The sequence below is a fragment of the Pyricularia pennisetigena genome, chromosome 1, assembly GCF_004337985.1.
Source record: "Pyricularia pennisetigena strain Br36 chromosome 1, whole genome shotgun sequence".
Classification (NCBI taxonomy): Eukaryota; Fungi; Ascomycota; class Sordariomycetes; order Magnaporthales; family Pyriculariaceae; genus Pyricularia; species Pyricularia pennisetigena.
The window spans coordinates 2,018,573-2,032,102 of record NC_043740.1 but is presented as its reverse complement, the minus strand read 5'-3'; the positions used below and the strand labels follow the sequence as shown (position 1 = coordinate 2,032,102).

Here is a 13,530-nt window from a genome sequence, read left to right as displayed (position 1 = left end):
AAACTTCACAACCCACCCCGAATTTTCTGCAGCTGGCTAATGAAACCATACCCTCCGCCGTAGCCCCTGCTTTCACTGGCGTTCGCAGTGTTGGCAGCCGTCGTCTTCTTTGCCGAAGAATTGCCTCCGCCTGCAGCAGAATCAAGCCTCTCGTTATCCCTCTTGGCCTGTTCGAGCTCCCGCAGCAACTCGCGATGCCTGTCCTCGACGAGTTTCGCGAGAGTCTCCAGAAACCTGGTCCGACCTTTCTCTTCAGCTGTACCTTGCCAAACCTTGTTCAAATCCTTGAGTCCTTCGATGCGGTGAACAGCGTCCTCGATACCTTTGGGATCCGACACGGCCAGCAGCCCGGATATCTCTTTCCGCAGGTCCCTTAGTACCTGCTGGCCCTTCTCCTCAGTGCTGTGTGCCTCCTTGCCGGGGTCCGGGGCGGAGACGGACAGGAAGCCCGAGCTCACCGAAACCTCGGACGGCGGGAAGACAAACTCCATGGCGTCTCCAAACGTCTTGATGACCGACTCCAGCCGCGACCTGACGAGGGTCAAGGTGCGGAGCTGCGCGATGTAGGGCGGTTCCGAGGATCGGGGCCCTGCCGCACCATCCTGCTCCTCCTCGACGCCGCGCTGCTGCTGCCCCGAGCCCTCTTCGTGCGCCGCAGCCGCCGTCACCCTCGGCGGCTGCCTGGTCGCTGCGGCTGTGGCGGCACCCACGCCGCCGGGAACAAACTTTGCGACGTCATCGCTCAGCCCTTCGGTCAGTGTCTCGGCCAGCCCGAGGGTCTCGCCCCGCAGCAGCTCGACCTCGTAGGCGAGCCGGCTGCCGCTGCGGAGGATGTCGTCGGTCAGCTGGGTGAGGGTGGCGGCCAGCCGAGTGGTGTGGATGTTAAGCTGGTTGATCTGGGACTGGGCCTGGGACGAGAGCTCGGCCAGCGGCACGGGCTTCGAAGCGGTGCTGCCGCCTCCGCCGCCGCCGCCGATGCTTGCCGGTTGGCGCGCAGACGCCGCTGCCGAGGAGCGGCCGCTGCTGCTCTGTAAGGGCGGGAGGACGGAGTTGAGGTATGCGACGGGGTCGAAGGAAGGGTTCAAAAAGTCAGAGAGGAAAGGGTCTGCCACGTGCGGTGATTGGTTTTGGATCTGTGCTGGTGTCTGTGTCGTGGGTTTTTGCTTGCCGGGGTGATGGTGGATGGGGAGGTTTCTCGACGAGCCAGAGCCACTGCTGCGTCGTGGTTGGGCTGGTCTGGAATCCGACGTCATCTTTTTTTTTTTTTTTTTTTTTTTTTTACGTCCGACCCGTGATCACGGCCTTGCGTCTGCAGCCTCACACAGATCTTTGGGGGGTTTTCAATCAATTAGATACCTCTTGGAGACCTGGAGCTACTGATGAATGGGTCGGCCAAGGCATCGTAACAAGGTATGAAAGTGACAGGCATGCAGTGGGACAGACAGCATGTGCAGTAGTGGGCCGGTTGGCTGGTTGGCCATTCATTTATTTAGGTGGATTGGTGGGGCTTCACGCGTGCCAAAACTGAAAATGACCAAAAATGGTTCTCAAGCAATAAAGTACGACGACGTGACCAAGGTACCTAGGCAAAGGTTGTGAGGAACAAAGCACCTCGTATATCAAAATGAACGCTTCCAACAACTGAGAATATCAGTTATATGAAGAGCGACGAGAATTTTACCTGTCGAGTACCTAGATTTGATACTGTGACGACGATCATTGGTTTTTGTCACCAACAAAGCTAAAATCCATCAACCTTGTCACAAAGACTTTAAATTCTTCATCCATCGACCAAACTTCGCCCATGCAGAAGATCTGCCTGAACTAATCGCTCTGCCGGGACACGATATCGTTCATGCTCTTGTGGTTTGTCGCGCTATAATATTTGTTTTTTAGTCCTAATAACCTTTCGTATCATGGTTTTCTCTTCATTTTGTGTATGGCGTTTGTGACAAATGCCTGCTTCTCGTTTAGCACACCACACCACCTATTGCTCGTTCCCTAATCGAGCTAACAATCCTCCCTGCAACATATCAAGAATATGAGTCACAACAGTGTTGGTGTTCTTTCGTTATGCATATGTACCTTTTGGTAGGGTGGTTTACGTACCTCGGTCTGCGTACCTTGCCCAGCTTCGCTAATCTGACATGTACCTACGGTACCTCTCCATAGTTTGCTTGCGTGTGCTGGAATCGTCCCGCAGACAAGCCAGAATGGAAAGCCACAAAATCAATTTACAGGCCTAAGCTTTTCCTGAAAGTACCTAGCTAGGTAGGTAGTCTAGGCCAGGATGCAGAAAGGGTTTTGGATAGTTTTGGATACACGTGCTGTAGTCGTCAGGCATTATTATAAAGGAAACAGGCATCAGCACAAAGCCGCAAGAGGCAGACACAGACAGACGGGCGTTTTTTCTTCTTCTTTTTTTTTTCCTTTCTAGAAGCTACTTCGTTCCCTTCGCATATTGTTGCATTGCACGATTGCCTACCTGGCAACCATCCCATCTAATTGCGACCTTGATTTCCAGATTCTTCATGTTCATCCTATCATTGGTGTTTGACCTCAGAGACCACTTTATCATCTACCTTTAGGCTACCTCTGACAAGAACCGCGACCCCGTCGACACGCGCATGTCTGCGCGAGACTTGACAGCACTCGAAATATGCGAGAAGTTTGGTGACGATATCTGGTAGGGAACATTAGGGGAGGGGCAAGAGAAATCAGAGGTTACACGAAACTTCGTGGGTGCGGCGCAAGTCTTTGAAGCGCCGCAAGGCAGCCAGACGCTGCTTTTATCCCAGTTGGACTTTCTGATTCTGGACAGAACCTTCACTTTTTCACCCAGCGTCAAACGATTGTTAACTTACTTGCCCTTCAGTTTGTCTTCTTTCACGCCCATCTCCCTCTTCGTTTGTTGCCAATCAATCCACTCACCTTAGCCAGCCAGCCATCTATCCAGCTTCTGCTTGAACTACCTACCTCTTACTTTACCCGAATTTATCTGCCTTTCTTGCTCTCCTCCTTTCCTCAAGCTGAACTACTTACTGTTTAGCTCCAACCTCAGGTTGATTCATTCACTATCAAACACCTCACCTCATCTGGCATGACATCCAGTTTGGCAACACTAGCGTTATACCATATCATTCGAGCCAATCCCTTCACAGGATCTATGCGCTGTTTTCGGGGAAACTGCTGAATGCTGTGCGTTACACGCATTCTCACTGTCATCCCGCAACCGAGATCCCATATAGGCTTCGGGCCCAGAAACCTTCGGTACGTACTTGCTCACGGCCAGACAAGAAAACAAACCGACGACTGACACTCCTAATTTTAGTACCGGTCGCTAGCTCTACATTAGCTAGCTCATCTCTAACTCGACGCCCTATAGCAATGGCTGCACGGAAGTTCAAGGCTGACGTCCTAGCGGCAGCCGCCAATGCCGCGGCGGGGCGCATTAACAATGTGTCTTCAGTGAGGAGGGGCGATGATGACGAGGTCATAGTTACCTACTTTAACGAGCAGCTCCCCAAGAGCCTTCAAGTTCGTCTTCTGGCCGCCAACGTCGACGGATATCCTGGTCCATGCAACTTTCTTCTCTTCACCGATGATGAGGAGGCACCGAGACAGGTAGCCAAAGTTCTCGAGCAAGTGCAAACCCACTTTGCTACCGGCGGTAGCTTCACCATTACCCGCGCTATCACTTACTTGTCCAAGAATCTGGACAAGTGCTTGGGAGAGTCCCTCAGTCTTGACAGCCCCAATTCATCCGATGCAGAAATGACCGACGCTGATGAGGTGAATGACAATAGCGAGGAGGAGGAGGACGACGACTGTGCTTACGATAGCTTCGGCGCGAATGCAACCGACGATGAGGCTGATGATGATGGGTTCTTTGCTCAGATGGGCGGCAGTGCTACCGCCGTACCCACCATGAACCCTCAGCTTTCACATTCCCAGCTCAAGGAACAGGAGCGAATCAGAGCAAGTCTCCGCAAGGCCAAGCGATCGGGCTGCAAGATTGGAGTCCTAGCTGGGCTGCTTCCTGGCCACAATTTCCATATTTTCTCAATGTCCGTCAGGATCTGTAAGCTTGGCTTGTCTGAGGAGAACCTGCTGGCCTGGGGCCTCTCCGACTCAGACTACTTGGTTCTGCTGGTTTCCATAACCGGTACGAGTTTCCCAACCATGGAAAGCATCATGGAGCGACCGGCTGCGCATAGCGGTATGAAGTTCCGCATCCGCAAATGCGCCAACTTTAAACCGACAACTAGCCAGGCTGTCAAAGCATTCAATGAGGCCATAATACGAGATGATGAGCTTGAAGGTACTGCGCCGGACTCATCGGCGGATCCCCCGCTGGAGCGCATATTTCTATCAAGGTCTTTTGATGAATTCATGAGCGAGAGCTTTGTATCACTTGTCAAGCTACGAGAGAACCTTGGTTACTCATGGGACGAAGCGAATGAGAGCCTGATCAATGGCATCAGCAACACAGCTGACCTTAATAGGCAGTTTCCATCCGATCAAGCAACCAAAATGAATGACCATCTAGCCTCAGGGGTGCGCACGAAGAGAAGTGTTCCGTTGATTTGTTGGGAATTCGCAATGAAGTACTTCAAGGACTGTACGAAATACTGCATTCGCTGCCATCGACTTGTCAGAAACGACGTGGGCTCTCTCAAGCCATTCGTTTGCTCCAACCAACTCTGCTTATTCCAGTATATGCAGATGGGACTGGGACCCAGTGTTGAGCACGAGATTCTTAGCCAGCCCAAGGTGGTCGATCTTTTGTGCAGCTTCTGCTACAGCAGCACCCTGGCCGTTTACTTGGGCGACAAAAACAAATACTCCATCAGAGAGTTCCCCGTTGGTCTCTCACTCAAAGTCCCAGGCTTCTTCGGCCGAAGACAGTCATCTGCATCATTACCCAGCTGCATTCCAGTTCGGGTCACAGATCTTGACCAGGGTCTATTGCTAGACACCTATGACCACGACGACTGGCTTGCATCTCTGAAGCCAGGGGTTTGTTGTGCGCTTGTGAATCAGGTCACACTTCTCAACAATGGGTTCACTCTCAAGAAGGACACATTCTCATCAAAGCTGGAAACGCGCTACATTCGACCGACGTGGGTCCAAAAAGGCCCGAACGATCCTTGGGCATCCCCATTTACAGGTGAAATGAATGCACATATGGAATCGATCACCTATGGCAATGTCGTCAGCATCGACCGAAATGCGGGTACTGTGGTCATCTCAGTTGCAGGACGTCGATGTCGAGCAGTCGATATTGGTGCCGTACAAGAGACTGACCCGCGGCAAGACCCTGCTCAGCTGTTCCTTGCCACTTTTGATACGAGTTTCGACACTTTGCTCGACGACGGAAAAGCCATGGCAATCCGATTCATCTTGGACATGCTACCGCCAATCGCGCAGATCAGGACTTTCCTCAAGAAGAACCCGAACTCGTCAGTAACGGGTATGAGCCAGGTGTTGCCCCCTGCGGCGACGCTTTTGGAATGGATTGTTGCGACAAATAGATCGCTCATCATGTGCCTCGAGGAGGAGGACGACATTGACCCGACTATGGATGTGACACCTTCACAGTCCTTAGCCTTGCTAAAAATACCAGAGATGTCAGGCTACGTCCAGTTCCGCTTTGCTCAGGGCTCGCCTGACAAGGAAGAACGCTTCAGGACAGAACTGAATCGAATGGGAGCTGCGGGCTCCAAGCATCCGACCATCTTTGGGTGGCATGGAAGCAACCAATCTAACTGGCACAGCATCATCAGGACGGGACTTGATTTCAACGACGTCGCCAATGGACGGGCCTATGGCAATGGAGTTTACTTTTCGCAAGAGTTGAACACCAGCATGGGATACGCGCACCTAGGAACAAGCTTTATGTGGCCATCTTCTGCTTTACAGTCCAATAGGATCATCGTTCTGAGCGAGCTGATCAACATACCTGATGAGTTCGTCAGCCGTAGCCCTCATTTGGTCGTACAGAATATTGATTGGCAGCAATGCCGCTATCTGTTCGTCCAAAAGCCATCAGCTCTAGCGCAGGTTCCTCCTGCCTTGGTCGCTCCCTCTGCCACATGTCATATGACATCTCCGAGCATGTTTATCGAGCAGGATCCAAACATGATCCCCCGAGGAGCTGACCACAGACCGCTAAGGATCCCCCGGGCAGCTATACCATCGTCTGGCAGCCAGATGTTACCGACGGATGATGATGGTTACGAGAGCGAAGATGATGATCTTGATGTCTTGACGGAAGTGGTCGAAATATCCAGTGACGAAGAGGAGGTACACACTGGTGCAGAGGACTACGATACAGAAGTCGAGCTGCTTGAAGCCCGGACCATCAAGCCCGATCACCTCACCGACTTCCAACCTGGCACATTGGATCTCGCAAGTCTCCCCCGCCTTGCTCCTCCTCAAAGATCTGGCGGTGCTGGCAGGCACCTGGCAAAGGAAATCAGTGTGCTCAGGAAGATCCAGGAAGCTACGCCTTCACACGAGTTGGGATGGTACATCGACTTTGATGGTATGTCGAATATGTTCCAGATGATCGTGGAGCTGCACAGCTTCGACAAGACAAAACCTCTAGGGAGAAGCATGGCTACAAGAAGCGTCAACTCCATCGTGATGGAACTCCGTTTTGGCGAGAACTTCCCCATCTCTCCTCCTTTCGTGCGCGTGATCCGCCCTCGCTTCTTGCCTTTCCATGCGGGCGGAGGGGGACATGTCACGCTTGGCGGCGCTATGTGCATGGAGCTCCTCACATCAAGCGGCTGGAGCCCGGCATGCAGCATAGAGCACGTTCTGATCATGGTACGGCTTGCGCTGGTCTCAGAAGACCCGCAGCCGGCTCAGATAGAGCATGCTGGCGGCGGTGATTATGACATTGGCGGCGCTGTGGTGGCCTACCGCCGGGCAGCGATGGTTCATGGTTGGCAAATACCGCCCGACCTGGACCAAACCGCCATGGGAGCCGGCTCTGCATCTGCATAAGAGGAAACGCGGTTGACATTTCTTTTGGCGGTGATACGGGTTGCCTATTACATCTAGGACCAAAAATTGAACGAACGGCAGGGAGACAGATTACTCGGAAAGTAGCGAACACAAACATGAAGATGGGTTTTGGTCATAATACTAAACAAGTAAATAACGAGAACGAACGTGGTAGCCTCCTCCCTATGAAATGTTGCCAACCTGTGGTAGTACTAATTGCGATGTGAATTGCGCTCCATTAGGTTTTTATTTATTTATTATCATTTACTTTTTTTATTTCTCTTTTACACGAAGCAAAACTTGGTACCTCTAGCAGTCTATGGAACGTCGTTGCGCTTGACTGGAGGTTGAAACCCTTGCTTTTCTGTGGACTATTTCGAGTGCACGCCAATACCCTGTATAACAATGACTCCACCCTGGCATTCCGCAAGATATGGTGGCCGAAATTGTTGGTAACTCGGGGCAAAAACGCGTATAGGAACAGTATGCTGCCATCTATAACTAGGCATCCCCTGACGGTCATCTCGCGGAAAATTGAAGCTACTGATGCTAGGCGAGACCTACTCTGTTTTATATCTCGGCGAGACTGAGCGTCCCACAACTACAAGCTGGATCTAAGCATCCACTCTATAAGCTGCGTGCATATCTAGGTTGCCCGTGGTGTCACCTCTCACATCTGCCAAGTGGACGAAGATCTGGAAAGCTTTGATCAATAGAGGACCGTCCAGTTCTGTCCCATGGACCGTCCACTGCTGTGTGTGGTCGATATCCAATGAGCTGCCCAAATAGCTTTGTCCTAGCCGGGCGCTGACATTTGAGCCGAACTTTGTAGCTGCGCGTAGGGTCTGGTTAGGGTAGTCGGTAGTCTGTAAGGTGTAGCAAAAGCCAGTCGACAAAAGTCGATAAAGTCGGCTGAGGTGTCAGATATTGGTTCCAAGTCAGCCACTTTGATCACCGGGCGATGGCTCAATGAACCAGAAGAGAACACTCCTAAAGCGGGAATCGAGGGCCCCGGCGATGGCACCGTCGTGAAGCATATCACCCGAAGCTGTTCCAGGGAAAGCCCACCCTACCAAGACAGAAGCAGTCCTCTGAAACCAAGTCTCACCTTAAGACATGAAAGAGCGAGGAAACGCTTGCAAAGGTTGGTCAAACAGAGCACCTGGAATCAAGGTGGATTGCGTCAAATGCGACATCGCGTGAACCTTTTATCTTGGACGCCACGTTGAAAGACAGAATAAGCACCCCAAATGAAAAAAAAAGACAAAAAGACCTTTTAAAATCAAAGCAGCAAATAGAAACCCCCAAACTCATTTCTCCGGGCTAGATCAAGGAGAGTCGTGAAGCCAGATTCTCCAGCACGAAGGGAATAATCGAACATGCCACCATGGTGAAAGCCAAAATAACGCCGCCATGAGCTGGTGTATGCAAAAGAGGAAATTGATTTTTTTGGGTTTGAATAGTAGTGTCAAGCGAAGCCACAGCAAACGAAGTTGGGCTCTGCAACCAGAAATGGCGATTGTTTTTTTGTTCTTCTTCTCGATTATAACATCAGTGCTGGAACAGGACACTAATGCTCTCACCGTGATGCACACGGCGGATAGCTTCTGCAAACACGGGAGATACCGACAAAATCTCCATCTTTGGGCACAATGCCTTGTGCTCGGCCTGAGGGACAGAGTTTGTTGTGACTATCTTGTCGATCGAGGATGCGTTGATGCGCGGGATTGCGTCACCGCTGAAAAGACCATGGGTGACGAGGGCGTAGATGTAGGTAGCACCCTGCTTCTTAAGCAGTTTGGCAGCACGTGTGATTGTGTTACCCGTGTCGCAAAGATCGTCCACCAAGATGCAGATGCGACCCGAGACGTTACCAACCAGCATCATGGTGGCGTTCTGGTTATCCGAAATCTTGGTCGGGCGACGCTCCTTGTGAATAAGGGCAAAATCCATGCCGAGGCTATCCGCAATGGCCGTGGCTCGCTTGGCACCACCGGCATCTGGACTGACGATGATGGCATCCTTGTAGTTGGGCACATGGGTTTGGATGTAGCGCTGGAGCAACGGCTTCCCGTAGAGGTTGTCGACGGGGATATCGAAAAAGCCCTGGTATTGGTGGTCGTGTAGTTCAAGCGTGATGATGCCATCTGCACCAGCACATGTGAGTAGGTTTGCAACGAGAGTGCCGGCCTGCGCAACCCATTGCTTGTAGCCCGGCCGAGCCTGGAAGTGGTTGATGAATGATGGGTTCTCGTAGTCGTGTGTCGTATAGGATCGGACGAGGGAAGACGTGGATGACGAAGAATTGTGGGCTTTTTGCTTGCCTGACCGGCTGCCGTTCACACCGTTTGCATCATTCTTGCCAAAAAATTGGTCCGAGGGAGGCGCTGGCCGAGGAGAGGCTGGGGCGTTGCCGTTTGTGTAGGAGCTTTCACGTAGCATGTGAGTGATATCAACGCCATTGGTCAACCCAGCAGTCCTGGGAATGCCGGGAGCGGGTGTTGCTGGGACGCTCTCGAAAGTGTATTCTTTGTTGGAGCTGCCAGCAGGCTGGGAGAGCGGGGCGCCGGACTTCTTGTATGGCAGATCTGGTTGCCGCGAGTAGGGGAACAGGGGGAGCACGGCAGTAACGCGCCTAGCGGAGCTGTAGGGTGAGAAATCAATGGTTAGATGAGGATTCCTCAACAATTGCAAAACGATGGCGCCACGAGAGCCCCGAGTATCACGCAATGGCGATGACAGCCCGTGGATTGGCTGTTAAAGGGAGGAATTATACTTGCCCTGTCTTGCAGGCCGAGATCACTGTTCATGGAAGTCAGATCAGACAAACTGAGCAGCTGTAGTGCGGATGGACAAGGTCAAGTCAGGGAGCACCCACTGATACAAAGTTCAATGAAGTGATCGTTGGACTTCCCGCCTCCAGACTGGATGATATAGACGTCCTTTCCACGGACCGAGTCCTTGATCTCGCAGCGACTCTCTCCCACCTCGAACTTGGAGAGGATGCGGTCGCATGGCGGAATGGAGAGAATGCCGCAAACCTCCTCAACCAACTCCGGGTGGGAGTTGCCACCGAGTACGACGATATTGCGAACCATGACAGCAGCGTGTAGCCGGCGGGGCTGGTTGCTGGGTTAGATAGATGGTTTGGGGGGTTGAGTGAGTTTGGGGGAAAGCAATGAGGCTCTTGGTCAATGTTGCGATGCGGGGCAGATATTGTGCCAGAAACACTCGACGTGATTGTGACGCTTTCTTTTTCGGTGGCCGGGGTCGATAAGTTTAAATGCACTGCACAATTAAAGGCCGAGACTGTATTGGGAAAAAGAAAAAGAAAAAAAGAGAAAAGTCTCTTGTTAGTCCTTTGTTTTGATATTCATGGTGATTGTCAATTTTTGTTGGTAGTAACCACAAGCGAGTGGCTCTAGACGCAGGGGTGCATGCCGAACAAAGCTTTGCTCACGTTTTTTCTTCTTTTTTTTTTTTTTTCTTCTTCCCTTGCTGGCGATCCAGGTACACACACCCGAATTTTCACGACTGGGGGTGTCGGCTGTCCTTTACCTGATCCCGGAGCAACGCCGAAACCGGCTCCTCAGACAAGCAAACGAAGACAGACTTCACAGCCGTATAATGGTCAAGCCACCTGATGGATGACAAAATTTTGATTTTTCAAAAAAGAGCAAAGACGTTATCCGCTCACCAAGTGCCCGGCCAAAAGCAAATTGGGATGCGCAACAGAAGAAGGGAAAAATTGGGTGTAAAAAGTTTTGGTCAAAGGCGAAGAAGTTTTGAGCCTGGAGGCCTCGAGTTTCGGGCTCCGCAAGCTAGGTAGGTTTTTTGCGGGGAAAAGAAGAGTCAAGTCAAGTCAAGTCAAGTGCGTAGGTATTAGCAAGGTAGGTATCATGCCGCAGCGGCAGACGACGCAGCAATGTAGGAAAAACAAGGTTAGGCAGGTCCTGATGCTCCTCCACACTAGAGCAATTGAACAGAGGGTCCAGGACTCGCCTTTTATTGAATTTCATCTTGTGATTTGCTCGGGCAAGCAACAGTACAGACGGAAAAACTGAAGATTGCGCCTTTGAATCAGAATGCTGTTGGAGTAAGGATGGTGGGGAAACAGAGTGGGGGTTTACGCACACGATCCTGCACCTAGAAAAGACTGAATTGAATCAATCAGTTTGAGCGCCATGTGATTCGCTTACAGTCAGGTACTGTAGGTACCTGCTCAAGCCGCTGCAAGGTGAGGGAGAGAGGGAAAAAAAAAAAAAAAAAAAAAAACGCAGTAGCAATTTGCGGCACCGTAGGCTGCACACCACCCACACCCACCTTCGTTTTGCCGTGCTATGCTCATTCTGCGGGCAGCTCAAAGCGGACGCCGGAGCTAAACTCGATTTACTTACTGGTAGTAAAGTTTTAAAACATCGCTCGAGGTCAAGACAAGATTAAAGAGCAGCATACCAAGACACTGTCCAGCCCCCAAGTAGCTACTAGCGATTGCACATCTCTCATCTCATCCTCTGTTCTCTTTCCCCTTGCAAAAATAATCAAACGCGCCAATAAGCATCTGTCAAAATGAAGATTCTTGAAGCACAAAACGCGGTTCTGACAAATTATGAGGTCTACATTCATCTCATCGAGTCTGAGACCCGTTTCTCTTCGCGGCACAAAAAGGAGCATAGGAGGCCGCCCAAGAATTATCAAGCAGTTACCAAAGATGTAGGTTAAAATGGGCGCAAATGCAACCAGATGACAACCGAAAGGATGCAGTCTGCCACCAAGGAGGAGGGGGAAAAGTGAGAGGGGGAGAAAAAAAAAAAAAAAAAAAAAACATAATCGACTAAAATAAACCGCTGACTCTCGTCCAAACAAAAAAAAAAGGTCGCCAACTACTGCAGGACTTACCCCAACCCTCTGAGCCAAAAACCGCTCACCTACACCAAGGACAGCCTTGCGCAGCTCCTCGGCAGGCTGGCAGAGTTCGGCCTCGCAAAGGGCGAAGTTCTGATGCTCGCCAACCTGCGCCCGACCGAGCTTCCGGGCTTGCACGTCTGCATCGAGGAGATTGCCGAGCGCTTCACCGAGGAGCAGCAGACGCAGATCCTCGAGGCCGTCGTCGAAGTCCTGGGCGCCTTCCCGGCCTCGGAGGAGCAGGCGGAGGAGTATGGCGACGAAGAGGTTACCGATTCGATTGAGAATGGCAATGCATCATGACGTGAAGCCAAGGCGCGATGATGATATTCAGTGGGGGAGGGAATTTATTAGTTCGTGCCAGAATGAACATTGCACAACGGTTTACGACAAAACTGCCTAGTCATGGCCAGCACCTTCATGCGCTCTACATGACCGCACACGCCCCTACGCTCTGCCCTCCCTCGGCCGTCGTGGTCTTGACGGCGGTGAGGTACAAGTCTTCGAAAGTCTCGCTCAGTAGCTCGCCCGTCACCGCCGAGCACTCCATATATCGATCCGCCCTCATCTCCTGCGACACCCGATATCCTTCTTGCGGGTAGATGATGCCGTTCGGGTCGTCCTCTGACCTCAGGTCTCGCTTGAGACCCAGGACTGCGATGGGGATCGAGTCGCCGGCTGGGAAGGTCTGGCGCACTTCCTTGATCCACTGTTGTTGTTGTTTTTTTTTTTATGTTGGGTCGTGGAGGATTGTGGGAAATTGTATGAGCCTCTGTCTCATGGATGGTAATGGGTGGTTTTCAGGGGTCTTTTGGGGCAAATCGACTCACAACTCTCTGCATATTTATGAGGCTAAGGCGTTGGCTTATGTCGTAACATATCACAATGAGATCTGGCTGAAGAAGGCGCCAATCGGTGGGACTTGAAGTGTCGTGGAACTCGATGCGGTAGACCCCTTTTCTGGACCGCAGCTCAAAGAAGAAGGGCTGGTCCGAGTCGCGCAAAAGCGTGATCTCGGCTCGTCCAGTCAGCCTGTCTTTGCCCTGGGCTACGCGACTACGGATGGTGTAATTTTTTTTCAATTTTTTCAATTTTTTTTTTGTTCTTGTTAGGAAAGGACTGTGGACTTTTACCCCCGGACATTTGAAGGGAGAAATGGCAATGGGGGGTTGATACAGGCATTGATGATGCTTACGATAGGAACGTGGATTTTCCAGTCTTGTCATCTCCCAATAACAACACGGTGATTGTATGAGACTCCATCTGATCGTCGCCAAGCTATATTATTCTGAGGTTTGTATGTTTGCGAAGACAAGCGCTGGTGGTAAGAAATATCTAGGCATTTATTCAAAATCCCGAGGTTGATCAATTGTGTACAAGAGTCCAATCCAGCCGGGACGTGACTTATTACTGCACGTAATATACCCAAGAGCTACCTCGAGTGTCGCCAACTTTACTTGCACCCATGCACCCATACCACCTGAGACCCCCAACCTGGGGCACAGGCCAGGTCCCATTGGTGGCTATCGATAACTAAACAAGACGCTATTGGTAGCGACTGTTACAGGCTGGTTTGGCTGACGATTTAATTTCATGGTCTGCAAATTTCGT

At 51.4% G+C, this 13,530-nt stretch overlaps 5 protein-coding genes across 5 annotated transcripts; 2 read left to right on the top strand and 3 right to left on the bottom strand.

Annotated features, from left to right (window-relative positions):
- Positions 1 to 5: 5 nt before the first annotated feature.
- On the bottom strand, positions 6 to 1,253 carry PpBr36_07170 (uncharacterized protein; the record flags this gene model as incomplete). The annotated part of the gene is made up of 1 exon (XM_029894308.1): positions 6 to 1,253. One exon carries the CDS (start codon positions 1,251 to 1,253, stop codon positions 6 to 8), a length of 1,248 nt encoding a protein of 415 aa, XP_029748213.1.
- A 2,134-nt stretch (positions 1,254 to 3,387) lies between these two features.
- On the top strand, positions 3,388 to 7,014 carry PpBr36_07169 (uncharacterized protein; the record flags this gene model as incomplete). The annotated part of the gene is made up of 1 exon (XM_029894307.1): positions 3,388 to 7,014. The coding sequence occupies one exon, from the start codon at positions 3,388 to 3,390 to the stop codon at positions 7,012 to 7,014; it is 3,627 nt and encodes a 1,208-aa protein (XP_029748086.1).
- A 1,551-nt stretch (positions 7,015 to 8,565) lies between these two features.
- Positions 8,566 to 10,112, bottom strand: PpBr36_07168 (uncharacterized protein; the record flags this gene model as incomplete). The annotated part of the gene is made up of 2 exons (XM_029894306.1): positions 8,566 to 9,658; positions 9,889 to 10,112. The coding sequence occupies 2 exons, from the start codon at positions 10,110 to 10,112 to the stop codon at positions 8,566 to 8,568; spliced, it is 1,317 nt and encodes a 438-aa protein (XP_029748296.1).
- Positions 10,113 to 11,583: 1,471 nt separating this feature from the next.
- Positions 11,584 to 12,222, top strand: PpBr36_07167 (uncharacterized protein; the record flags this gene model as incomplete). The annotated part of the gene is made up of 2 exons (XM_029894305.1): positions 11,584 to 11,727; positions 11,890 to 12,222. The coding sequence occupies 2 exons, from the start codon at positions 11,584 to 11,586 to the stop codon at positions 12,220 to 12,222; spliced, it is 477 nt and encodes a 158-aa protein (XP_029748083.1).
- A 124-nt stretch (positions 12,223 to 12,346) lies between these two features.
- On the bottom strand, positions 12,347 to 13,197 carry PpBr36_07166 (uncharacterized protein; the record flags this gene model as incomplete). Its single annotated transcript, XM_029894304.1, has 3 exons — positions 12,347 to 12,628; positions 12,750 to 12,975; positions 13,115 to 13,197. Coding segments are annotated over 3 exons (591 nt in total), but the record flags the coding sequence as incomplete, so codon positions are not given.
- Positions 13,198 to 13,530: the final 333 nt, after the last annotated feature.